The following is a 26,310-nucleotide window of genomic DNA, read 5'->3' as shown; positions in this document are numbered from 1 at the left end:
TGGGGCTGCTACTACCCACACTGGGAGGGCCCCCGCTGGGGTTTCTCTCCTGTTTTGGAGGACAGGAGCAGCCCTGAGATGTCTGCTTCTCCGTCAGACCTGATTGAAGTCAGCCGGGCGGCTCTGAAGCTCACCGAGGGACGCCGGCGAGCAGGCACACAGACGGGCTAAAAATATTCCCCTGCTTCTGTGATCTTTCCTCCCCGTCTGCCCCTCCCCGCCAGCCGCTGCCTTTCCTGCTTTATAACACTTTTCCACAGGCTTTTCAGCAGCTTGGGCAGGCTGAGACCAAACCCTGGGAATAACCCCCAGGCCCACAACCCCAAAAAGCCCCTTTAGAGCCCCAGAAAAGGGAACGGACGCAGGAGTGGGGACGGGAGAGGGGGGCACAGGCTTTTCTGCCAGGGGTCTGCGGAGAAGCCGAATGCGGTCCGTGTTTCACCACGCAATGGGCCGGGGAGGCTGCAGCAGAGCCAGACCTGCCCCGTGGTAAATCCCTGCCCATCTTAATCCCAGGTTTATCAATAACTTGGCAATAAAACCCAGCTTGAGGTCCTGGGCCAGGCAAGGAGCTGGGGATACGGTGGGGGGAGGCGATCCTGCCTTTCCATCCGGCCATCCCAAGGAATCTCACAGGCTCTAATCGCATCCGGCTGCTGCGACTCGATGTTAAAAAGAGGATCCTGGGTTATAGGCAGCTGTAAATACTGCGGTGTAGATTAGCAGAATATACCGTATCAGCGCTTACTGGCAGAGCGGCAAGCGGGGGGGGTGCCTCCCCGCCGGGATGCACCCTTAGATTTTCTTGATGTTTCCAGTACTTGTGTATTCAGGCTGGATTTGCTCTCTATCCATCCCGTCTGACTTAGATCTCATGAAACCCCTTTTTATTTTCATCCTTGCTGACTTCCCAGGCAAAGCGAGAGGACAGCAGGGTAAAGAGAGGGAGATTTGGGGTTCCAGTTAGATATACTAACACGCATCCCCAGCCAAAACCTGACGGCAGCACCCCCTCTGCCAGCATCCCTCGGGTTCCCCGGTGTGCGGGATGGCCGGGGAGCCGGGGGTGTTTCTGCATTGCTGGCATTCCTGCTCCGGAGCCGATGGCTGCGTGCCACCATGGGCCACCCCGGCACGCTCGAGGGCCATCCCGCTCCTGGCCAGCACCCAGCTACTGAGCTTGGGTGTCCCCAGGTCACCCCCCGAGGAGGTCCCCCTTTCCCTGGGTTCAACTGGGGGTGCTTAGCACCATCCAGGGCTGGCTCCTGCATGCTCGGTACTGGCTTTCCCAGCTCGCTGGCTGTTCGACTGGGATGGACTGGGATGGATGGAGTCAGGGCTGTCGGGGGGTCGCTGCCCCGGGGGGTACACCCAGGCTAATAGCAAAGTGGGGCAGCATCGGGAAAAAAAACCTGAGGACGGGTCCCGATGCGTGCACAGGCATTTAATCATAAAACCAATTGAAGCGGAGGCTTGATTATATCTTGGCGAAGTGGGAATTTCTGGCACAAAATCAGACGGCGTTCTCCTAAAGGGCCCTGCAAACACCCGGGGTTTGGCTGGAGGAAGCACCCGCTCCCCGGCACGCGACTCAGGTCCCTCCGTCCCGGTTGCTGGCAAGGGGGGGGGACGTGTCCGCCCGGCCTGGATGGGGAGGGAGGGAGGAAGAGCTTCCTTGGAAATCCCCCGTGAAATGCAAGAAACAGAGCAAGGTCCAGCTCCTCGCTGGAGTTTATAGCAACGCGCCGGCTGTTGTGGCTCTGCGCCGGAGTTTCTTTCTTTATTTTCTTCCCCTTATGGGCTGAGAAACCATCCCCAGCCTGAGCACAGCCCGTTCACAGTAGCTGGGATTTGTTTTCCTATCTGGTCCAGGGAAGAATTTCTAAATCTCAGCTGCAGCCAGAGCCGGGGCCCTGATGCTGTGCCAGGCGTTGACGAACAGCGGTGACACCCCAGTCCCCAAATGCACCCCAGGAGGCTCGCTGGCTGGGCGAGCATCGCGGGCAGACGCCGGGGTCCCCGTGCTGCTGGCCTGGGGTAAATTTTCCTGGCAGGATATCCTAAAAATCACTCGTGTGGGTGCTGAGCACCGACAGCAGCACGCCTTGGGTCAGCACAGCCGCAGGGGATTTGCAAATGATCCCCGTAAGAGCATCAGCCCCCGGGAAAGGGAGCGGGGTGCTGAGACCCGGATGGATTTAGTTGTTATTCTGTTGCTTTGTTTATAATTTTTATCCCATTAGCAAAATCCTAGGGAAACTATGTATGAGATAAGAGAGCTCACACATTTGTGTGACCATCGCTGCCAGTAACAATGCAGTTATTGAAATGCTGGGATGGAAGATACTCGGCTGGTGATAATGCAGGATCACAGTGAACAGCTGCTATTTCCCATCCTCTTAACATAAATATATCAAGTGTGAGAAAAATCTGTATATTTTATGTGAATGATATTTTCAGTCATAACCACAACACCTTTTTTTTTTTTTTTTTGAGATACGCCTAGCAATGCAATTAGCTCAGTTAAACTTGTCCAAAAAAAAAAAAAAAAAGAGTTCCATTTATTACATTTTCCATCTGTGTTTCCGCTTCTTGGGATTTTGAGCAAGATTAATTCCAGAATTGTTAAAGAGAAATGTCACCGGAGCCTTTGGGCTTTTCCTTTCACAAAAAGGAGAGGCAGACCGGACACTGGCTGACATCCATCTTTCCGAGCTCTCCCCACACCGGAGCCTGGGGTGGCTCATGCCGAGCGTGGCTTTTCCCGGAGACTCTCCTCCGGCCATGGGAGCATCCCACGTCGATAGGAGACATGGCATTTCTCTTAGGCTATAGAACAGCATTAACATACGTGCCATCCACGTACATGTTTATATATCGCCTTGCTGGTATTCAAGAGCTCTTCCTGCTGCTTTATTTAGCCTCTGCGGCAAGGCAGGCGCTGTGTTACTGTATTTCTGTATTACGCGAGGCTGGGGGGGTGCGAGCGATGGGGTGGGGGCCGTGCAGGACACGCTCAGCAGGACTGACTCATCCTCCTCAGCAACACACAAAGTGACGGGGCCGTGTCCCGCTTGCACCCTCCCCAACCCCTGAAATGTTTTATGAGTTGGACTAAATGAGCCCAACGGCAGCTCTGCCACGCGCCTGGCCCCTATCTGGCTATTCCCCTGTGCTATCTGTGGGAGGGGTGTTCCCAGAGGGAATTTTTGGGGAAAAAAGATCTTTCTGACTGGGGTGGTGGCCCCTGGTCAGCCATGACACTGCCCGTGCCCTCGGCTGCATTTGGCACGAGTGGCTTTGCAGGGACTCGTCATGACACGAGCAGGAGCAAGCTGCTGAGTGGAAACACTCCGGATTTTACATGGCATGGATAAGAGTGCGAGAGCGAGCCCAGAGCCGAGGGTTTTCCAGCCCCAGCTCTGCCGAAAGCCAGGCTGTTTTTTTCCATGAGGAGAGCAGTGCGTTGGATTCCTACTGCCGGTACCGCACACTCGCATAATGTAATTACCCAGCACGATCTGTTGAGCTGCAAACAGATTTCAGAAACGAGTGTCAGAGTATTTGCAGCAGAGCTGCTCTTTATTTAGGTCTGGGAACAAGCGGCTGTTCTCTCCCGGAGCCTCACAGAGACTGCGGGGGCAGAGCCGGCCTCACAGGTCATCCCAAAAAATGCCTATAGACACTTAAAAGCGAGGAATAAATAACTACTCCGAAAACAATCTCACCAGATGGCATTTCTGAGGAAGGAGCAGCTCGGAGATGCTTTGCTGCTAATTTATGGTGGTGGTGGTGCTGCTGCTGCTATTCCTGTCCTGGGTCACCTATGGAGAGACCCGTGCGTGCATTAGCTGTTACATGCACTGAGCGGCGACCGGCCGTCACATGAAGGAGCCCAACGCACCTTTGATCCAGCTCCCAGGACATCAGTGGAGGCTTTAATGGGAACAGAATTTGGCCCTCATTCTGCTCCGACTCCTAAGTACTGGCTTAATACGCCAGCGGCACAGCCAGGGCTGGGGATACGGGGCTGGGTGCAGGGGGTGCTCGGGCTCCCCTCTCCAGGGATGCTTGTGTCCCCACGGGGGACATGTGGGTCCTCTCCCCAGGAGATGCCCAGCTCCCCCAGGAGGATGCTCAGCTCCTCTCCCTGGGTATGCTCGGGTGGGTATATTCTCTGGGGATGGTATATTCTCTGGGGAGGCTTGGGTCCCCTCCCGGGAAATGCTCAAGCCCCCCAGGGACGATGCCCTCCCCAGGGGATGCTCAGGTCCCTTCCAGGGCAGGTTCGTGTTTCCCCAGGGGAACACGGGACCCCCGGGACCGGGACGGGGCGCGGGGGGGGGTGCCCCACTTCCCGTGCCCTCGCCGGGGCAAATGCTCGGGTCCCCTCGCCGGGGGCAGGGGCAGTTGCTCGGGTCCCCTCCCCGGGGCTGCCCTCTCGCCCGGGGCTGCCCGCTTCCCCCCAGCCCGGCTGTCCCGGGGACCGCGCTCGGGCGGGAGGCGGTGCCGGTGCCGCTCGGGGCGGTGCGGCCCGGGAAGGGGCGGGGGCGGCGGGCTGGGCTGGGCTGGGCACGGCTCCGCTAGGCTCGGCTCGGCTCGGCACGGCTCGGCTCGGCAAAGCGGGGCTCGGCGGGGCTCGGCAGGCAGCGCGGTCCCCGGAGCCGCAGGTAGGTGCGCGCCCGGCTTAACCCGGCCCGGCTTAACCCGGCTCGGCTTAACCCGGTCCGATTTATCCCGGCCCGGCTCGGCTAGGCTCGGCTCGGCTCGGCGGAGCTGCCGCGCTCCCGGCCCGGCTCGGCCCCCCGGGTGTTGCCGCGGGTGGGCCCGGCGTGGGGTGGCGTGGGGCCGGCTTGGCTGCTTGTTGCGCTTGGGGGATGAGTTGGTGCCGGAGAAGTGCGAGAGGCTCCGGCTGCAGGAATGCGAGTCATTTCCTCCGCCCGCCCGCGGGGACGTGAAGGCGAACAGCGGCCGGGCTGCTCCGCCGGACCTCCGCCCGCCCCCGCCACGGCCCCGCCGCGCCCGCGGGCTGTGTGCCCCCCGTGGGTCACACTCGTCCCGAGTCCCCTTCTCTGCGGGACCCCTCGCCCGTGGGTCACAGTTGCCCACGGATCCCCCTCGCCTGTGGGTCACGCTCGCCCATGGGTCCCCTCGCCTGTGGGTCACGCTCGCCCATGGGTCCCCTCGCCCGTGGGTCACACTCACCGGTGGGTCCCTTTACCCATGGGTCACACTCACCCACGGGTCCCCTCACCTGTGGGTCACGCTCACCCACGGGTCCCTTCACCCATGGGACCCCTTGCTCGTGGGTCACACTCACCAGTGGGTCCCTTTGCCCATGGGCCACACTCACCCATGGGTCCACTCACTCCTGGGTCCTCTTGGCTGTGAGACCTCTTTTCCATGGGTTGCATTCACCCGTGGGCCCCATCATTTGTTGGTCCCCTCACCCGTGGTCCTCTTGGCTGTGGGTTGTGCTTACCCATGGGATCCCTCACCCATGGGTCACTCATGGGTCCCGTCATCTGTGGGTCCTCTCACCCATGAGTCCTGTCATCCATGGATCCTCCTGTTTCTGGATCACAGTCACCTGTGGGGCCCGTGGACAAGCGAACTCACCCGTGGGTGCCTCCACCCGTGGGTTGGCCATGGGGATGCCGTGGCTCAGGGTGCAGGCTGATGCCTGGTAGTACCGCTGACAGCCTTCTCCGTGTTTCCCACCGGGGATGCGAATCCCCACCAGGTTCTGGAAGTGGCGAGGATGAACCCACGCAGCTCTTAAATTGGGCTTTAACCGACCTCGTGGCAGCGAGGAAATCGGGGCTGAGGTTTCCCAGGACGGAGCTGAGCTTTCCCAGGACCACGCTTGGCGTTCCTGTGGCCTTTGACTCGCACGAGGGAGTAAGGCGGTGCCCGTCCCTGCCGTGCCCCTGGTCCCCCGCCACCTTTGCTGTCGTTTTGCGGTCCTGAATCAGCTTTTTTTTCTGCTCGCGGCTGATGTGTTCCTGGTCATGAGGATGTTTTTCCCTCTAAGCCAAACTCTGCTTTTCCAGAGATGCTTCGGCGTGGCGCGGATGGAGCTGGGCACGCGGAGCTTTGCTGCTCTGCCTAATTCCCGGGCTGGTTTGTGTCGGTGTTTTTCCACAGGGCTCGCTCACTCTCTCCGATTCTTGGATAGAGCGGGGATTAATTTGAGCTCTCTTGCTTGAAAGCGATGTTGTTTCTTTTAAAACTCCCAGTCCCGAAGGCATATCGGGGTTTGGTTATAGGTACTGGCTTTTTACTATCGTTTCGTAAAAGGGTTTCTTTTTTTAAACTGGGTTTATTCAGGCTCTTTAAACCCGGAGTCTGTAAGCAATTATTCCATTACATGAAAGTCAGTACGCTGAAAAAGATTAATTCAGACCAGATGTAAAAATAAATGTGAATTTCAAATTAAGATGATGTCAGCTCCCTCCTGCTAAAAAAAAAAAAAGCAAAAAAAAAGCAGCCTTTGGACTCCAGATGGAGTACACAAATGATGGCGGTGGTTAAAATATCTGCCTGCTTGTTAATTGAGTTTTATGCTTGCTTTTTCTTTTTTTTTTCTTGTCTGAAAAGCAGGCTTGGGATATTTTTCAAACACACACACACAAAAAAAAAAAAAAAAAAAGCTTTTCCCAGTTGCTGCTGGGGCAGAGAAGTTTATGAACTTTATGGAGGCTCTGGCATGGCCGAGGAGCTCTCCCAGCCAGAGAACTGGTGAGCGGCGCTGCCGGGGGAAGACAAATCCCCTCTCTGCCCGCTCCAGGATTAAAAAAAAAAATAACTCGATTTGGCTTTGTTTTGCCGGATCTGGAGCTGAGGACGCCGCGGACCGCAGCAGGGCAGAGAGGGGCTCTGGGTATCCAGGGCACGGTTGTGTGCGTTTCGGCATAAAATGGAGCTGGTTTTCGGGCTCTCGGCTGTCTGCAGAGCCCTTCGCATCCTTTTTTTTTCCCCCTCCCCCTATGCATAAAGCATTGAGCATTTCCTGGAGCGGGGATGGGTTTGGGCGCTGATCCCACGTACGGGAGCATGCCCAGGAGCAGGGTGCCGGGGATGGGGCTCCCCAAAAGTGCTTTCCCCAGGGAAGGAAGGGTTTGCCCAGGGCCGGAGTATCTTGGGGAGGGGGTTATTAAATAGGGAGGTCCATGGTTTGGAAACTGGAGCGTGGGGATGTGGGATGGTGACACTGGCCCTTATGGCTGCTTGGTGGTCCAGAGGTCCCACAGCCAAGGCCCGGGGCCAAATCCCAAGGGATTTACGGATGCCGCTGCTAGTGCGGGCTGCAGCCTGCTGTGGAGCTGCTTTGCATCCATGTGCATCCTTCGGAGCGATGCCTGCGGTCCCAGGAGCTGCGCCTGAGCACTGGGAAGTTTTGGCTTGTTGCTGGCAATGCCAGGAGATGTTCATAAAGCCCCCAGGAACACGGCGGGGACAGGATCCGGAGCCGCACGCCCCATCGGGGGACGTGGGGTGCCCTGCGGGGGCTCTGTGCTGGACCCAAGCAGGGTCCCCTCCAACCTGTCTTGATGCAACTGGATGTTCTTAGCAGATAGTGCTCTAATCCCGAAGGCTTGGGGCAAAGTTTTCCGGAAGGAAATAAAATGGAAGGGGCTGGTTCAATAGCAGAAGAGGGAAGAGGAAGAGCAAGGCGCCGTCCCTCCCTCGCTGGAGCCTGTGCCAGTAAAATCCATGTCTGCGTGCATCCTCGGCAGAGGCTGGGCGGCTTTATTTATTTTGCAGTGTGCCAAAGTAAGGGAATGAAGAGGCCTGGAATGGCTGTGCCGTGGGTCCTAGGCAGAGGGAAAACCAGTGCTTCCAGGCCGGATTCAGCTTCGTGCATGGCAAAAGGGCGGGCAGGGGGAGCAGTTTCCTGAGCCGCCGTGGTTCTGCCTGTGTTTCCCCATGCCCTGATGCCATGTCCCGCGGGGCTCGTCCCCAGCGCTGGCTGCGATTGCAGCTGCGGCGCAAAAAAGGAGGTGACAGAGGGGCCGTTATCCCATTTTTGGGATGATGTGCTTGGCTCGGCCCTTTGTGGCCGTCCCCAGCACCCGCTCTGCCTGTTGGTGTTGTCCCACTGCAGCAGCCAAAGGGGAGGAAGAGGAGGAGGAAGAAGAGGAGTGTTGCAGAGGTGGAGACAGGCGAGTTCCTGGGGGGACCTTCCTTGCAGAGGCTTTTTGGATGCCTCCAGCGCTTGGGGGCATCTACTGGGGCTGGTGGGGCTGGCCCCCGGCTGCCCAGGCTGAGTTTCCAGCATCCAAATAGCTTTTGTGGCGGATGAAGTAATGTAATATTTATAACTGAGTCCTTTTTCCCAGTGAAGGTCTCTTTCATCTGCCTCTCTTCATTAGGAGGAAACTGTTGAGTTCATGAAGAATTGGAGACGATTTTAATTATGGGGCAACCGCAAGCAGGAATTAATCTAGCTTTTGGGTTAGTAGAAGCTGCATTGACGGCCTTAAAACTTGTAATAACAGCTCACGCATACCTGCGCCCTGTGATGTGGGGTAAAACTGACTCTAAACTCTTAAAAACAAGAAATTCCTGCCCTGTGAATTCATCTTCCCATCTTGCTCGGCACTTCGAGCTGCCTCTCGCTGCGAGACGGCCCGTGCCTACGTGCGAGTCCCGTGCTGAACCCCTTTCCCTCGCCCCTGGTGTGGCTGGGGAGGGCTGGAGCAACAGCCTGGTGATGGGTTAGACGGCTGATAGGGCAGAATTTTTTTTAAAAAATGGAAATTTTGACAAGTGAGTGATGGAGAAATGGGCTGGATCTGTTTGGGGACTGGGGGTCATGGCTGGGTCAAGCGGTCGGCACTGTGACGGTCTGGCAGGTACCACGGGGGTACAAACCTGACCCAAAACCACGGGTACGGAGACTCAGCCGCTTCTTTTAAACGTAATTAAATACGTGGAGGGGAGGAAGAAACGCTGCACGTGCAAACCAGCCTCACTTCGCATGCACAGAAGCTGCGCGCTTGCTTCTTTGGAAGAAAAACCCACCTCAGCCAGCAAGTTCAAGCGATGTTAAATCTCCAACCTTGGAATTGCATCCAAATTTATATTTCCTATGAGAGCCTGGCACGCTGCTCCGGCACCTCGATCTGAACCGGGCCCAGCCTCCGCCTGCCCTCGGCCGTGTTTGCAAGACCCCGCGCTGAATAAATTCCCCGCCGAGTCAGCAGCGACGGCCCAAGCTGCTATTCCAAGCCGCGCCGGCCGGCAGGTTTTATTGCGTGATGTTTTCTTTACGGCAAAGCTTTGCAATGAGGTTTATCCCGTGGCGTTGGTACGAGGGAGGGAGATGGTATTCTGGCAGCCTGGGCTGAAAAACACGGCGGATCGAGGAATTTTCTCCTCATAACCCCGGAGTTACAAGGCGCGTAAGGCGTTCGCGGTGCCTTCCCATGGAGTTTTAATGCTCTTTTCCCTATAGCAGGGAAAACGCGGCTGGAAGACCTGGATCTCCTGGCTCTGCGGAGGCTGATCCGTGCCTGACGCCTCATTCCTGGTGTTTTTTCCAGCTGGCTTTGCTCTCCGGATGGAAAACCCCTTGCAAAACTGCCCTGGGTGGAGATTGCCACTCGGGCTGGGGGGGTCACCGGTGTCACCCCCCCCACACCCCAGCGCGGCGTTCCGGGGGGGCTCTCCCTGCAATCCAGCCTCTTCCCAGCTCGGAGCCGGGCATGTTTGTGCCTCATGTCGGCGCTTGCGCCGGAGCAGGAGCGATTCGGCAAGGGCAGTCGGCGCGGGGTCCCGGGGAATCAAAGCTGACATTGTCGGAATGAGCAGCAGATGCTCGGAAAGAATTTGCCAGCGTCTGGCCGAGGCTGCTGGAGGCACATCACCCTGGAAAGGGCTTTTTGTGCCCGCTCGCTAAATCTGCTGTGGCTCCAGCTCGCAGAGGGCTGGCAGAGCCCCGGGGTCATCATTCGGCAGCAGAAACTGGAGCGTTTTCTATACAAATACCAAAATACATGAGGGTTTCTTTTTTTTTTTTCCCTCCGGTGTTTTGCTTGCTCTCGCAGGTAGGGCCCTGCAGAGCTGCTGCTGGGAGAGATATTTTCTTTGGCTCCGGCGGTGCCGTCCCCACCGAGCTGCGCAATGCCCGTGCTCCGCTGACGCCAGCTCGGGTGTTTTAATCCCCGATGCTCAGGGACCAATTCAGGCTGCGGGAGGAGGAGTAAATATATTAACCGGCCCGGCTCCCGGGGGGGTGCACAGCCCTGGGATGCCAAGAGCAGCGTGGCAGCTCTCCCAGGGGACGCAGAAGCTGCACGGTGGGGCCCCGTGCCCAGCCCCTGCCTGGTTTTTAGAGGCAGTGAGGTGATGAGCTGTGACACTGGGGTTTTTGTCAGCGCCCTGAAGACTTGGTTTCATTTCCAAGTGCTTTTAAGAAGGTGTTTTTCTCAGGGATCCCGCTGCGAGCAGGGCTTGGTGCAGAGGCCGTGGTGGAGAAGGGATCTGTTCCCGACCGGTTGCTCTGGGCTCGTTCCTGCAGCAGGGATGCTGCCGGGCGCCGGGTGTGCGGTGCCGACGCTGCGGTGCCGGCGGCAGAGAATAACCTCCCGGTGATGGTTTGACCAATAAATCCGGGGTGGCTGGTGCCTGTGGCTGGAGTTCTGAGCCAGCTGTAGCCCACGGGGCTATGGTGGGAAGATGCTCTGGTGCACCCGTTGGGGCTGCAGGAGACTTTTGGGTGGGAGCGGGGTGCGGAGGGTGCTGGAGGGTGCCCCGGGGCGCTTCTGTTTTGCCCGGGATGCGGCACCCTCCCTGCCGCAGCCTGCGCAAGCTGCTTCACGCCCAGCCCCGCGTCGGTGCACGAGAGCTGCCGGGCACCCGGCTGGGGCGAGGATGTTTGCCAAATACCTTCAGCCCCATTTTGTGCACCGCTGTGATTTTTAATGAACCTTGAAACCAATCCATCCGCCGCACTGTTTGCTCCCAGTTGGAATCAATCATGTCTGGGCACGGCTGCGATACACAGCTGCGGTGTACGGATGCGTTGCACGGCCACAATGTACCTGTGCAATGCACGGCCGCAACGCACGAGTGCAATGCACAGACGCAACGCGTGGCCGCAACGCAGAGATGCAATGCATAGACGCAATGCACGGCCACAATCCGTGGATGCAATGCGTGGATGCAATGCACGGCCACAACGCGTGGATGCACGGGGCCTCGGTGCTGCAAACCCAGACTGGCGTGGTGAGAGAGCATCACCTCTGGATTTCCCAACTTCTGCAAAACCCCAGTAACTACCTAACACAAAGTCACCTCAGGGCACTTTTTTTTTTTTTCCCCCTGCTGTACAAATATGCACGTTAAACTGTTTTGGAAACCAAAGGCATTTTCATTTAGACCAAAGCAAATATTTGGTGAAGAGGGAGACGCTATACTGTCCTCGGTGCCAGCATAACTCCTCAGGTTAGAAAAAGGGGAAACTAGTTCAGATTTTAAAGATTCTGGTTCATGATGTCATGTGTGCATTTGTATCCCTGGGGATGGTCGTGGAGTAAGAAGCGCTTAAGGAATATTTACCTTTAAAATAAAAATTGCCTGGGGTTAGTGCTAGGACGGATTCACCCGCTCAGTCCCGGTACGGATTTAGGCGAACGCTGGGAAATGGCAAGAGACGGCGATTCCCATCTGCAAATCACTGTTAGCGCTTGGGTTGGTTTTATTTAACCCCCGGAAAAAGCTGGGGGAGGTGATGCTGGAAGGAGCGGGGGGTCCTGCCGCGGGACCCCGCGCCGGCCCCTCGTCTTTCTGCTGTTCGCAGCAAAACCTCCCGCGCTGCCGTGCCGCTCCCCTCCAGCAGAGCCAGGTTTGTTCCCAGCAGATAGACTTTTATTTTTTTTAATTATGCCAGGAAAGCCTTTCCTGAGGTTTTTCTGAACCCGAGTCGGGAGAATAAAACTGCTGGGTCAGGATTTTTGGGCTTGGCTGCGATCTTGCGCTGCCCTAACCACGGCGCCGGGGTTGGGATGCGGGGTGGCTGTGGTGGGGTGTGCTCGGGGGTTTCGGGGCGTCCCCTGTGATCACAGCCCTCCCCCCCCCCGCCTTATTTCTGGGGGATGTGGTGATGGGTGGGAAGGATGCCCGCATCGGGGTGCGGGGAGCCAGGGGCGCTGTGCACAGCGCTCAGCCCCCGTCTCTCCCGCAGGGATGGCGCCCGCGGGGACCGAGGCCGCCCCGGCCTGCCGGTGAGGTGCCCGCTGCCCGCCCCGAGCCCGGACCACGATGAACAAATTGACCTTCCACAACAACAGAGTCATGCAGGACCGCCGCAGCGTTTGCATCTTCCTCCCCAACGACGACTCCCTCAACATCATCATCAACGTAAGGCGGCGCGGGGGCCAGGGAACCGCCCTGAGCACCGACGTTTTCGTCACACCTAGGGGTTTGCAACTGGGTGCATTTGCAAGCTCCGGTTTTAATTTTGAGCCTGCCCGCTCTCGCCCTGCCCGAGAAACGCACACGAGTTATTCCCCCTGAAGGCTGCGGCAACGTTTTATGCTCTCCTGCTGGTTCTTGACTCGACGTGCTGCTGGCAGCGCTGTGATTTTCGGGGGGTGACCTGCTGCACGCCATCCTGCAGGGCAGCACAGCGAGGGTCGGGCAGTCCGTCCTCCTTCGGTCCTCGCCCCGCACATCCATCGTGGATGGCGATTCGGAGGGGGTTTGGCTCCGATTCGGACGTCGTATGTAACATGAAATTCCCCAGCTTTTTATTTTTTTTTTAATTCTTCACCACCCAATATTCTGTTTTCTGCCCCCAAAGCTGTATCCCCCGTGCCGGGCTGGTTACAGCGAGGTCTCCACCGCTGCCCGCTGCTCTTGAGCTGCCCCGTGGTCCCCCGTGCATCCCGTCCCCGGGAGAGCTCTGGCCCTGCACCCCGGGGTGGGAGCCTGCCCCGTGGCCCAGCCTGTCACCCCCCACCCTGGTCCTGCTCGGGGACCCGGCGGGGGGGTTCAGTGTCCCCCGGCCAGCTCAGCTGGGCACAGCGCAGATGCGGTGGGGACCACGTGTCGGTGGTTTTTTTGCAGGTGAAGATTTTGTGCCACGAGTTGCTGGTGCAGGTGTGTGACCTCCTGAGGCTGAAGGACTGTCACCTCTTCGGGCTCAGCGTCATCCAGAGTAAGTCAGGGGCTTACGCCGCAGGTTCGGTGCCCGTGGCCGGTCCAGCCTGATGCTGGCACGGCTCAGCAAGGCACGATGCCACCGAATAGGGGAGGGTGCGTGTTTGCCCAAAAGTGGGTGCAAATTTACCCAGCCCTTTGGTGGCCTCTTGTTAGGTGACGAGGAAGTTATGGAACACCCCCCCGTGCCACCCACCGATGGGTCGGGGAGGGGGGAAGCCAGGGCAGAGCTTGGCGGGATGCAGGGGACGCGCGGGGGATGCTGATGCCACCTCTGTCCCACCCAGACAATGAGCACGTGTACATGGACCTGGCCCAGAAACTCTACAAGTACTGCCCCAAGGAGTGGAAGAAGGAGGCCAGCAAGGTCAGCGGTGAGGTCTTGCATGGAGAGCTGACGGCAGTAAGGCCACCTCTATCCCCGTCGCAGGTCACTTCCAGGACACGGGAAAAGGCAGCCGAGGGGTGGGGAGGGGGGGAGCACTTGGCTGTTAGACAGAGCGGGGTGGGGGGCCGGGCGTGCAAAATAAAGCCCAGATGATGTTTGATGGCCGTCACCCCAAGTGCCACTGCGTACCCCAGCTGGGGACGTGTCCTCCATGCTCCCTGTCCCCCCACCCCCACCCCCGGCAGCGGGAACTTTTTCCTCTCTCATTTCCTTTTATTTCAGCAGAATTTTTAAGGTTTCCTTTTCTTCCAGTTTCTAAAATCAAGCGTTTGGGTTTTTTCCCCCCAAAGCACGTTTTAATTATTTCAAAGGGGGTCGGTGTGAAGGCTCCCGTGCCATCACTGAGACGGGGGCTGGTGGGAGAGGGGCTGAGGAGGGACAGTGGCGGGGGGGGGCTGCAGACCCCTGGGGGTCTCGAACCCAGCCGCCTGCTTCTTTAAATCCAAATCCCCTTTGTGTTTCAGCATATTGGGAAAAAAAAAAGGGTGTCAAACTCTAATTCAGGAAAAAAATCCAGCTGGTGTTAGTGAGTGAACTCTTCCCTGTGATTTTCAGCCCGTGGGGGTGAGGGGGTGGCCGTGACGGATGAGGGGCGGGGGGCCAGGATGCGATGCCGGGATCTCCGCGGGAGCCCTGAATATCTCCTCCGTTCCAGGGGATCGACCAGTTTGGCCCCCCGATGATCATACACTTCCGAGTGCAGTACTACGTGGAGAACGGCAGGCTGATCAGGTAGGGTGCACCCACCCGTCCCCACGGCTGTGGGCACCCACCCAGGGCGAACGGCCGGCACGAGAGCACCCCGGGGTGCCCCTGGCTCCCGCACCGCTCGCTGGGGCCACGCGGCCTCGGGATGCTGCGGGATGGATGCTGCTGGCGCGCCCGAAAGCTCGTCCCTTCTCTTGAGGCAGTGGGTGGCTGGGTGCCGGGGGCAGGTGGGGACGCTGCGAGGCGAGGGGGGGGGAGCTTTTGGGGGGGCTGGGGACATCCTGTTTAGGGTTTTGTCACAGCTTAACCCGCGGCACAGCCTGATTTTAATTCGCGCCTGTGCCTCTGGCTGGGCGGGAGCCTGAGGTCCCGTTTCAGGGAAAAACCGATTTTCAGGGTCTTGGGTGCGTGGGGACGTGACGGCATCCGCAGCCACGCAAGGACGCTTGGGGGGGATTTATTCTGGCTGTGGGAGGCCTGGAAATTTCAGCACAGCGAAGCGGCTGCGGTTTTGCATCACCTAATGAGAGCCCAGGCTTTAACGAACGGGGGGGGGGGGCAAACGACTCAGCACCCAGCCCTGCTCCCTCTGTAAGAGGCAGGAACGTGCCGGAGGTGTCTCCCACCCTCTGATCTCGGTCACGGGTGGGTGTCCCACTGGCTCCCCTCTCCTCCCCTCTCTCCTGCCCTGCAGCGACCGGACGGCACGCTACTACTACTACTGGCACCTGCGGAAGCAAGTGCTGCACTCGCAGTGCGTGCTGCGCGAAGAGGCTTATTTCCTCCTCACCGCCTTCGCCCTCCAAGCCGACCTGGGCGACTTCAAGCGCAACAAGCACTACGGGAAGTACTTCGAGCCCGAAGCCTATTTCCCCGCCTGGGTGAGTGTCCCGCGAGGTGGTCCCCGCTGTAAGCTCGTGCGAACCCCCGCGAGGCTGCTGATGCTGGGCTGCTCGGAGGCTTCCCGGGCGGCCGGCGTTCCTGCTGCCTCCCTGTCTCTGGCTTAGTCCCGGTTATTAATAACCTCCGACAACTGCCAGGCTGCAAATAGCTGCGGGCAGGGGGGGTCGGGGTCGGTGCGGTGGCTGGGGCGGCCCACGCCGCTGCTGGGGATTTCCCTCGGTGCCACTGGGATGCTTGTGGGGGGCTTCCCTGCGTGCCACGTGCCATCGCGGCATCACCCCACCATCATCAGGTGTGACCCCTTGGGCTTTGCAGCCCTTTGGGAACTGGGATCCTCCGGGCCAGCAGCAGCCAGGGGTGTAGGCAGCTCCCAGGATAGTCCTGGAGGGAAACTGAGGCAGGGCACAGGGTGGCACGCAGCCCCGGGTCACCTCTGACCGGCAGGCAGAGCTGGGCGCCGGGGCGATGCCGTCCCGGTGACTTTGCACGGGAGCGGAGTAGGGATCTGTCTCGTATGGCGCAGGCAGCTCCCGCTGGGACCCCCCCCTTCGGTAGGGACCCCCCTCCCTGCAGCGAGGGTCCGGCGCCAGCCTCCGTGGGGCATCCAAACCCAAGGCAGTCTATTACCGCACAGGTAAATATTAATTAGAGAGGAGCGGCGAGGGGCTGTACGGCCGCGGGTGATGCGCTCGTGGACCCCAAACAGCTGAACGTCCCCTGTGGTTCCCCGCAGCCTGGGCTGCCAGCAGGTGCTGGGAAAATTAATAAAAGCTGCAGGCGCCATTGCCCCCTTGATGCGCTTGCTGGGGTTTGCCCCGAATCCGCCAGCTCCTCGTTTTGTTGTACATGTCGCTGAGGAGTGGTGGCCTCGGGGCCGTGTCCCCAGCCACGCAGGGACCCCGTGCGTGGCTCTCCCTGCCCCGGCACGGGCGTCACGGGTGGCGTGAGCAAACGTGGAGCAAACGGGCACGTCCCGGTGGGAAATCCTGCTGGCGGGTTGTTGTTGGCTGCTGTCTCTATTTTATTTTTGCTTGCAGGTCTCTCTAAACAGAGCGTATTGCTCCGATTTCCCTTTTCCCTGGAAATCGCCGCTGTCCAGGAGCGCCGGGGCTGGTGGCCGGCCCCGAGGGAGCACGGAGCAGCTCCCCTGGACGAGCTTCTCTTCTCCTCCAAACAGGTGGTTGCCAAGAGGGGCAAGGACTACATCCTGAAGCACGTCCCGAACATGCACAAAGATCAGTTTGCCCTGACGGCCTCCGAAGCCCATCTCAAGTACATCAAGGAGGCCGTCCGGCTGGACGACGTGGCTGTGCACTACTACAGGTTGTACAAGGTGAGCTCCGGCCGCGAGCCCAGGCTGGGCTTCGGATTGAGGGCTGCTTTGTATTGAAAGGAGCCAACTGCCGAGCGATTCCTAAGGTATTTTGGGAAGAGCTGCGTTTGAATTGACGCTCGCTGGCTGGAGCAGAGTGGTCTCGAGGGCAGCGCTTCGCTCCCCAAGGCAGGGAGATGCAGCTTTTTATAGTCCTGCCATTTTCTACAAGTTACGGAAAGGTGAGAGGTTTGCCGGGGCGCGGGAAGCAGCCGTGAAGTTTCTGGGATCTTGGGAACAAAGTGATTTGTTTGCTGGGAGTTGGTGCTTCACGAACCATTTTGTAGCATCCTTACGTTAAAGAGGAGAAGAGAGCGCGGGGTGCTGGTGTAGGATGAGGTTGGGCTCAAGCGTAAAAGCACCCCAGCTCTGTTTCTGAAGGTCCTTCCAAGTTCTCTGAGGTTAAACCGCTTTTCCAGACCCTTCAGCGAGGGGGTTTCTGGGCAGGGAGGGGGCAGCAGGTGCCTGGGGGTGAGACTGGGGAGGGTGGTAGAGGATGCGACCGGGCGCTGTGTGTGCATCATTAATTAAACTCGATGATCTTAAAGGGTCATTTCCAACCTAAATGGTTCTACGATTAACGTGGCACCTACGGCGTGGCTGCTGCTGCTGCTGCCTGGGAGATGGGGTGACTGCAGGAGGATACTTGGGCTGGGGGAGGGAGCAGATTTATCCACTTCAGGGTGCAAAGTGTGTATTTAAAAGCATCTTTTTTTCTTTATTTCGCCCTTAGGACAAAAGGGAGGTGGAAGCTTCCCTGACGCTGGGGCTGACAACGCGGGGCATCCAGATCTTTCAGGTAGGCAGCTGGGCGAGGGCGACTGCTCGGCTCCTTGGCCGCTGCGGCATCCTCAGCTGAGCCTGTCCCTTCTCTTTCTGCAGAACTTGGATGAAGAAAAGCAGCTGCTCTACGACTTCCCCTGGACAAACGTGGGAAAACTGGTGTTCGTGGTGAGTGGCGGAGCATCCCTGCCCGTGTCACTCCTGGGCTCCGATTTGGGCACGGGGTGGTGTTGCACAGACCCCAGGCACAGCGATTACAACCTGGGGGGTTAATAGATGGGCTGCAACAGGACCGGGTGAGAATTAGGGGATTTTTCTCTCCGGGGCTGATGTTCCCCCTCTCCCACGCAGGGCAAGAAGTTCGAGATCCTGCCGGACGGGCTGCCCTCGGCCAGGAAGCTCATCTACTACACGGGCTGCCCGCTGCGCTCCCGCCACCTCCTGCAGCTGCTCAGCAGCAGCCACCGGCTCTACATGAACCTGCAGCCCGTCCTGCGCCAGGTCCGCAAGCTGGAGGAGAACGAGGGTAGGTGCCCCCCTGGGGCGCAAATCCCACCGGTGCCGGGCTCCCACCCGGCTTTTCTGCCTGTACCAACGCCCGCTCCTTGGGCCAGCCCCGGGGCTGGGAGCGTGTTGGGGGGACCCCCCCGGCTTAGGGATGGGCACAAGCCCCGCTGTGGTCCCTGATGGCCCAGTTCCTCCCAGTGCCTCAATGGAGTGCTTCCCAGTGCCTCAATGGAGTGCTTCCCAGTGCCCCGCGTCCCATCTCCATGCTCAGAAAGCCTTTGTGCAAATGTAAGATCTTCCTCCTCATCTTCCTCTTTCCCCTCCTCCTCTTCATCCTCCTCTTCTTCCTCCTTCTCTTTTTCCTCCTCCTTGACCTCCTCATCATCTTACTCTTCTTCCTCCTCATCTTCCTCCTCCTCATTGTCATCTTCCTCCTCTTCCTCTATTTTTTCCTCCACCTCCTCATTTTCTTCATCGTCCTCCTCTTTTTCCTCCTCCTTGTCCTCCTCATCATCTTACTCTTCTTCCTCCTCCTCTTCCTCCTCCTCATTGTCATCTTCTTCCTCCTCCTCTATTTTTTCCTCCACCTCCTCATTTTCTTTGTCATCCTCCTCTTCTTCCTCCTCTTCCTTCTCTTCTTCCTCTTCCTCCTCATCCTCCTTCAGAGGGATGGCACAGCACAGAGCACAAGTTTGAGGCTCCCCATCCCCAGATGCCACCGGGATGGGGCTGGCTCCTGGTGTGCCACCCCGTTGGGCTCAGGTGACAGTGCCCCTGGGTGCCCCTGGGTGCTGGGGGGGGGTGGCCAGGGTGCCCCGGGGGTTGGGGTGCAGGCTGCCACGTGCCGACGGCATGCTGCTGGCCTCGCAGAGAAGAAGCAGTACCGCGAGTCCTACATCAGCGACACCCTGGACCTGGACATGGAGCAGCTGGAGAAGCGCTCGCGGGCCAGCGGCAGCAGCGCCGGCAGCATCCGGCACAAGCGCCTCTCCCGGCACTCCACCGCCAGCCACAGCAGCTCCCACACCTCGGGCATCGAGACCGACCCCAAACCCAGGGAGATGGGGCCCGAGGACGGTTTTTCGGGTGCCAGTGCCCACCGCAAGCTGAAGACCTGCAGCTCCATGACCAGCCACGGCAGCTCCCACACCTCCGGGGTGGAGAGCGGTGGGAAGGACCGGCTGGAGGAGGACTCCCAGGATGATGGTGAGACACCAGCTGCCTTGAGCACGGGCTTTTCGGCTTGGGTCTCGCCGGGGAACTGGGTCGGAGGGTGCTCTGAAGGTGCACGTCAACGACTCGTCCCACTTCCTCCCACGCCTGCAGAAATCGAGATGCTGGTGGATGACCCCCGGGAACTGGAGCAGGCTGGCGAGATGGAGGTGAGCCCCGACATGTGCGTCTACATCACGGAGGACATGCTGCTGTCGCGCAAGTTCAACGGGCACTCGGGTAAGGTGGCGGCCGCTTTTAATTCCAATTCCTCACTGCAAGTCACGGCTTTGGTGTTCGGCAGAGCAGAATTAGCCCAAGGTGTCCATTTGGGATGCGGGGAAAAGCCGTTTTCTCAGCGGGTCGAAGCAGAGACGGGGTAAATTTGGTGAAACTATAAAAAGAAGGGGTTTCCCAGGCAAGGTGCAGGTTTTACTCTGAGCAGGACCGATGCTCTGTGCAGCCACCCTGTAGCACGGGGGTGTGTGCCCAAGGACACTGGGTTATTTGGAGATACCAGGGGACGACAGCGGGAGCTGCCTGCAGGCAACGGACGTAGTTTCGGCAATGTTCTCACTTGCTGGCCTCCGCTCTCATTTTCATGACAACCCCTCGCCTGTTCGCATGAGCACGGGTGCTGTTATCACATGTGTGAGCCTGACTTCTCCGGAACTGTGCCAGCACCCAGAGTCACCTGCGCTTCCAGCTCCGTGCTGGGTGCTACTGGGAAGTCTCTGGGGTGCCAGGCTCCCTGGGGTTGGCTTTGGATGCTGTTTCGGTGCAAATTTGGGATGCGTCGTAGGTAATGCTGGTTGCAAGCAGAGCCATCGGGGCCCTGAAGCAAGGGCAAGCCCCCAAGGGCAGCGGGCACAGATCCCAAGAGAGCCTCGAAGCCTCGAAATAACCTTCGCACCCTCCTCTTCCTCTCTCCCCCGCGCAGGACTTATCGTGAAAGAGATCAGCTCCTCCACCTCCAGCTCCTCGGAGACGGTGGTGAAGCTGCGGGGGCAGAGCACCGACTCCTTACCCCAGGTACGTGGTGCTGGTGGGATGGGTTTGGTGGCACCGGGCTTTTGGGTTTCCCCGACCCCCTTGGCTCCCCGGTGGGTCCTGAGGTCCCTCTCTGCTTCGCCCAGACGACGTGCAGGAAACCGAAGACGTCAACGGACCGGCACAGCCTAAGCCTGGATGACATTCGGCTCTACCAGAAGGACTTCTTGCAGCTGGCCAACCTCTGCCAGGATACGGCCCAGAGCTACACCTTCGGCTGCGCCCACGGGCTGGAGGAGGAAGGGCTCTACTGCAACGGCTGCTTGGCCCAGCAGTGCATCAATATCCAGGAGACCTTCCCCGTCAAAAGAACCAGCAAATACTTCTCCTTGGATCTCACCCACGACGAAGTCCCCGAGTTCGTCGTCTGAGCGCCGCGGGGGGCAGGACTGGCTGCCCGCCCTCGGGGGGGAGAGGCTGGGGGCTCCCTGCCCTGCATCGGGGGCCGTCGATGCCGCCTTTCCCCGCACCGCTCCCTGCAAACCGAGGCCGTGGAAACCATTGCGCTCGGAGGATCGCCCCGACGGCGGGCGGGATGGAGACCCCCGGGCACGGCGGAGCCCCACCGGCGGTCCCCCAGCATCCTTTCTCCTCCGGATGAGTTTGTGCAAAACACAAGTTGTCTTATTTCGACTGGGAGAAGCGCAACTCGTTTGAGCTGGCGGAAGCCAACCCGGGTTTTCTCCTTGCCTCGTGGCGAGGTGGCCTCTTCTCCTCTTTGTCCCCATCCTCAGCGCTGCCAGTGGCTCCGGCGGTGGCTTGGTGGCGGCCGACGCCGGAGAGAAAGTGCCAGACTGTCGCGTTCAAGTCAAGCCAAAGAAATGTAAATACCCTAAAGGCCAGTATGGGAAGGCAGAATTAAGCAATAACCGGCCGGAGATTTCCGGGCACGGGTGATGTACGGTGGAGGAAGGCACGGCCAGCGGCTGCTGGGGCAGAGCATCAACCCAGTTCTTCCAAAAAACACGTGCTGGAGGTCAGGCCAGAGCGGTCCCAGCGAGGCAGACGGCGGCTGGGAGCTCTTGGAGCCATTTGCAGCTTGCTTTTTTTTTTTTTTTCATTTTCTTTTTTTTTTTTGAGAGAGAGAAAAAACCCCAAACCAAAAAAAAAAAAAAACCCACCCAAGAAAAGCAAAAGCAAAGGAAAATGGAAAAGAATAGGTCACCTGTAAGGATATTGCAATAATCCATCCCAAACTTTGAATATATAGAGATTACATATATAAATATATCGAGGTATGTATGTTTATATATGTCTGGATCTTATAGACCCATTCGCATTCTACTCCTGCTCTAAAATACCTTTTATACAAAGGATCTGCCTCTCTTCTTTAATGAACCATATAAACAATCCTATTTTTTTTCGAAGCACTAAGGTGAGAAAACAGACTTTCGAGAAGAATATGTCCGCAACCGCGTTGTAAGTGTGGCTCTTCCCGGCGCAGCCTCCGTTGTATTTTACCAAGGCTTTTCATGCGTCTTTAAGTCTCTTACAGTTTGAATAGTTCTGCGAAAGGATGATGGTGATGTGCTAGAAAAAAACCCAAAGGCGGCTTCCGAGTGTCTCCTCGGGAAGCTGACCTGCCCGGGTGTAATATTTACCATCGGTACTGGAGGGTAAAGCATTACAGCAGCTAATATTCACAGCACAATGCCTTTTTAGTCGATATTTTTAATTAGAGTTTAGCGATTGACAGCCAAAGTTTTGCCATATTTTGATATACCACCTTTTTTTAACTGGAAACTTTTCTTAAAAAAAAAAAAATAATTATTTTATAAATAAGCACAATCTTATTTTTATAAGAAACGTTGGGGGAGGGAGCCAAGAAGGGGGAACTGGTACCAACAGAAAAGGAGCGTAGCTAGCGGCATGGTGCAAAAACCCCTCAGTGTTATCGTGATGCGGGAGCTGGGAGGGGAGAGCATCGGGTGCTGCCGTGGCTCTGCGCCGTGGCACCGTGGCACCGGCACAACGCGTGGCGTCCCCCCGCCCCAGAGCTTGATCCCACCCGGCACGAGGGATGTTACGGACAAATCATGTAGGCAGCCGAACGCTGGCGGGGCGAGCAGGGGGCTGGTGGCCGCTGAAGCCTCTCTTCATCTCCCGAGACCGCCTGGGGCAGGCAGAGGGATGCTGCGTGGGGGCTCAGGGCTCTGGTTTTGGGGGGGGATCCCAGCGAACACCCCAAACGCCTCTCTTGCTGGGCTGCCAGGGCGTGCGAGCAGCAGCCCCGCTGCAGACCCCCGTGCAGGGCCGGTTAGCAGCACGCTGGGGGCGTTGGTGCGTGCACCAGCAACGTGCCTCCGCCCTGCTGGAACCCCACGGGCTGCTACAGGTGGGAAAATCCCCAAAATTCATCCCCAGCCTCTTTTTTTTTTTTTCTTTTTTCCCCCCATCTGGCAGCCCCTGCGAGTCAGCAGGGCCGCAGCACCCAGCTGGGGGGTCCTGCTGGCACCCCCTCCACCGGCGAGCCCTGGGTGCCCTCCATGGGACCCTCACCCACTACGAAACACGTAGCTGGAGGGAGCGAAAGCGTAAGAAATGTGAAGAAATGCTCGACGCTGCTCAGAAAGCATGCAGGGGGAGCGGGGGGGCAGCTAGACCAGCACCCCTCCATATGTTGCCCCCCCCACCCCATTATCCTGCAGCTGAACCCGAACCGAAGCGTCCCAGCCGGGGCTGGAGCGATGCCGGGGGCTGCGATGGAGCTCACCCCCGGGCGAGCGGGAACGGTGCCGGCTGAGCTGGCGGGGCCGTGCCGGGGAGCCGGGGGGGGGACACAGAGGTGCCATTTATTCCGCAGGTGGCCGGGGTGGCCGTGCCCGCCTGCCCTTCGTGCCGTTCCCGCTGCAATAATGAGCTATCTGTCTGCACGAACGAAATAGTCCTTTCTGTGAAAGGATCTTCCCATCAGGGCGATGGGAGAGCCAGTGACTGTGTTGCAAAAGAAAAACACAAGGAACACTATACAAAAACCCCGCAGCGAAATTATTTTGTACCAATGAAGTTTGTTGTGTGCCTTTTGCGGTACGGCTGGAAATGACAATAAAGTGACAGTTGTTTGCATTACTTTTGACTCTTTAAAAAAATGTTCCTGGGCTTAAATGAGTGATGAAACACGCATGAGGTTAACGAACGTGTCGTTACATTTATTGTGCTCCTTGCTCCAGCATCGCCCGGGCTCCGGAGAAGGGGTTAAGGGAACTGCTGCCTGGGGCAGGGGAATGGAGGGGCTGGTCCTTGCGGTCCTGGGTTTTGGTGATTTCTATGAAAGCAGGGCCCGGGTCCAGGGGTCCCGCGTTGGGAGGACATACGGGGGGACCCGCAGGAACCGTCACCGGGGTTAAGCTCCCGAAATAAGTGGGGGTCCGGGGGGTGGCCGCAGGAAGGGTTGCAGATGGGAGCGCCTGTTTTCCTTGCAGCCGTGCCATGCCGATGGCTCCGGCCGTGCACCCCGGTGAGCCCCCTGTGGGGTGCTGGGGGGGGGGGGTCCCTGGCACAAAGGGTTGAGCCCCTCCTCGGTGGCTGCTGTCACAGAGCTGGGTGGGCCCAGCAGTCCCCGCTGGGGGGTCGGGGGGAGGCTGGGGCACCCCCCTGCTTGCAGCAGGGGCCACACCAGGACATCAGCTGGGCTCCGGCATCCCCACGGGCCACTAGCCCACGGCTCGCAGTGTCCCCATGCTGGCAGACTGCTGAGCAAGGCGTGATTTGCTTTTTTCCTAATGATTCCCCCCCCCAAAATAATGCTCCCCCGTTTCCAGAGCAGAGAAGCCCAGCGCAGGCATCACCCCTCAGCCTGGGTGGGTGACGGGGACAGCAGGGCCCTGGGTCGCGGGGACTGCAGCGGGCTGGGGGGTCCACAGCCAGTCCCCAGGGCCCCCCAGTCCCGCTCCCCAGGGCCCCCCAGTCCCATTCCCCCCCGCTCCAGCCCGGCTGGCAGCGCCGAGCAGCGGCATTTGCTGCCATCCTGCGGCACCGCAGCACGGTGAGGGGCTGCGGGACCGGGCTGGGGCCGGGGGGCTGCCGGGAAGCTGGGGTTCAGCTCCCCGCCTCGGGCAGCGGGAGAGACAGCAGTCACCAGTGTGATGAGTGAGGCCGTCCTCTGCCTACCACGCTCCACCCCTTTAATCCCCATTTCTCCCTTCTCCTGTGCTTCGGGAGGGTGGGATGGGTATTTGGGAGCAGCGCCGGGGTGGGTTTCCCCAAGGGAGGAAGCTCCACCATGTGTGTTAAAGACAGGAGCCCGAGCAGGATCTGCCCGGGACGGCATCTCGGCCGAGCGCGGGGATGCTGGCAGAGCTGCCGCCTCTGATCGCTCCTTCCCAGGCGCCCAGCGAGGATTTCCCGAGGCCCCGCTCTCTGCAAGCGTGCGGGCAGGGGAAGCTCTTCGTGTTCTCTTTCCTGAGTTGATGTTTTTGGGTGAAGCGTGTGGATTCTCCAGTGTCTGATAGAGGGTTTGTGCCGCAGCCTTCCCCCTCTCCAACGCCCAGGGCCACTCTCCCATCTCCCATGCCACTAGCGCTAATTAAACTCCTCAGAACATAATTAGCCAACTCTTTTCTTCTTGATTTTGCCAGGTTTGCTGATCCTGGCACCTCCTTCCTCCAGCCGAGGAAAGCTGCTGTGTGAAGTACTGATAACCCCACGTCCCCCTTCCCAGTTACCCCAGCACCTCTTGATCTTCAGCGTGTTTACCCTCTCGCACCCAACCTGCTCCTAACTGCTGAGCCACAAGTGGTAGAGGAGGAAGATAAGGGCCGTCCGCTCGGGCTGATGCGATGAGTTGGCCGTTATTAGCAGCAAAATCCCTGTTTCCCGCAGAAGATGAAGACGATGAAGAGCCTGGTCTCCCATGGGGAAGCAGCATCAGTAAAGCTTCCTGAGTGGTTCCTCCCAGCACGTGCCGCTGTCCTGCGGGCCTGGATGTGACCGCGTGCCACGCTAACGCTGGGACCGCTGGGGCTACCGCCACCCCCCAGGAGCCAGGGGCATCGCTGGGACCTGCACTAGAGCCTGGCCTTTGCCATCCATCCCTCCTCCAAACACCCCTGGGAGAGGGCTGGGGCTTTGCACCCCCGGCGTAGGGTATCCCCGCTGCCCCCCTCCCCTGGCACCCTCGGCATCCATGGCAGAGCGATGCCGAGGAGCATCCTGCGCCTTTTGTCTGGGCTCCGAAAATAATTGCATGTTACCAGCGATTTCCCTTTGTCCTCCAAAAATAGCCGTCGTCCCCAGCGAGGCAGACGCTGACCGTCGGGCAGCTGCGGGTCTCAGTGCCTAATTGCTGATTGCTGCTAACGCCGGACATTTTTGGGGCAGCTAATTGCCTCATGAGGGAGGGAGGGAGGAGCACGATGGAGCGAGTGATTTCTGGGAGCAGGGTTGCATTGTCTGCTACTAAGTATAGCCTCCAGATTTCATCCTTGGCCTATAAAAAAAAGGAAATTTTCCTAAAACCAGATGTTAAACGTTTTTTCACCCATGCCTGCAGACTGAGCCAGCCCTGCCAGCCAGGGGGGAGAGGGAGGGGAGGGGGGTCTTCCCTCCCCATAGGCTGTGTTTAGCAAATATTAGTACCCCCAGCTACGCTGTTAAATGAATCCTGCTCCATTTCAAGGCATTTGATGGCTTGGTCCCCATTGCCCCTTCATCTCACGGCGGGAGAGGTCCCCAGGGGGGAAAGGTCCTCCAGTTCCCATCCCGGTTCCCATTCCGGCATGTCCCCAGGCAGCCTTGCACCCGCGCTGGCCTTTTTCCTGGGATGCTCCCCAGTGCTGGCAGCCCTTGTGCTGCTCTGCGTTACCGTTTCACAAATTTAAGCTCTCCCAAAAAGGCTGAACTTGGGCTGTTTCATCTTCAGTCGCTCCACTTCCAGATTTTGCATCTCCTGCCATCATTTCATGGCAGCCTGAGAGGTCAAAGACTTGGAATTTGTGGGGTGCGACAGGCAAATGCCACTTTTATGGAGCCAATTGCAAAATGCACTTTAAAAAAAATGAAATGTTGCAGCAGTATCTTTTTTTAAAAAAAAAAAATTTGCTGCCAGATTAAAACCAGCGATGCTTTCTTCTGTCGTTAATGCAGCCATGGCTGTCCCCAGGCGAGTCCCTCGCAGAGCATCCTCCTTTTATCAGCCCTTCCAGAACAAGCATTGCTGCAC

General features: G+C 58.5%; 1 protein-coding gene across 3 annotated transcripts; it reads left to right on the top strand.

The window, feature by feature from the left end:
• Positions 1-4,555: 4,555 nt before the first annotated feature.
• On the top strand, positions 4,556-23,219 carry FRMD6 (FERM domain containing 6). Of its 3 annotated transcripts, none has more exons than XM_054828288.1 (14): positions 4,556-4,670; positions 12,191-12,366; positions 13,075-13,165; positions 13,455-13,534; positions 14,271-14,347; positions 15,018-15,204; positions 16,404-16,559; positions 17,332-17,397; positions 17,481-17,549; positions 17,733-17,907; positions 18,759-19,094; positions 19,215-19,340; positions 20,041-20,132; positions 20,237-23,219. In XM_054828288.1, exons 2-14 carry the CDS (start codon positions 12,268-12,270, stop codon positions 20,519-20,521), a joined length of 1,839 nt encoding a protein of 612 aa, XP_054684263.1. In that variant the 5' UTR covers positions 4,556-4,670; positions 12,191-12,267; the 3' UTR covers positions 20,522-23,219. The 3 variants fall into 3 exon arrangements, with proteins under 3 accessions (XP_054684263.1, XP_054684262.1, XP_054684264.1); XM_054828287.1 differs by having other exon boundaries at positions 13,455-13,597; XM_054828289.1 differs by lacking the exon at positions 4,556-4,670 and having other exon boundaries at positions 12,319-12,366; positions 13,455-13,541.
• The last annotated feature ends 3,091 nt before the right edge of the window (positions 23,220-26,310 follow it).

The sequence above is a fragment of the Grus americana genome, chromosome 5 (genome assembly GCF_028858705.1).
Source record: "Grus americana isolate bGruAme1 chromosome 5, bGruAme1.mat, whole genome shotgun sequence".
NCBI lineage: Eukaryota > Metazoa > Chordata > Aves > Gruiformes > Gruidae > Grus > Grus americana.
Note: the sequence above shows the minus strand (reverse complement) of the source record. Positions and strands in the feature narration are given on the sequence as shown.

Coding starts and splice junctions, on each gene's coding strand:
- FRMD6 (XM_054828287.1), top strand. CDS start 12,268: ATGAACAAATTGACCTTCCACAACAACAGAGTCATGCAGGACCGCCGC. Junction 12,367..13,074: donor CCCTCAACATCATCATCAAC/GTAAGGCGGCGC, acceptor GTTTTTTTGCAG/GTGAAGATTTTGTGCCACGA. Junction 19,095..19,214: donor GGAGGACTCCCAGGATGATG/GTGAGACACCAG, acceptor CCACGCCTGCAG/AAATCGAGATGCTGGTGGAT.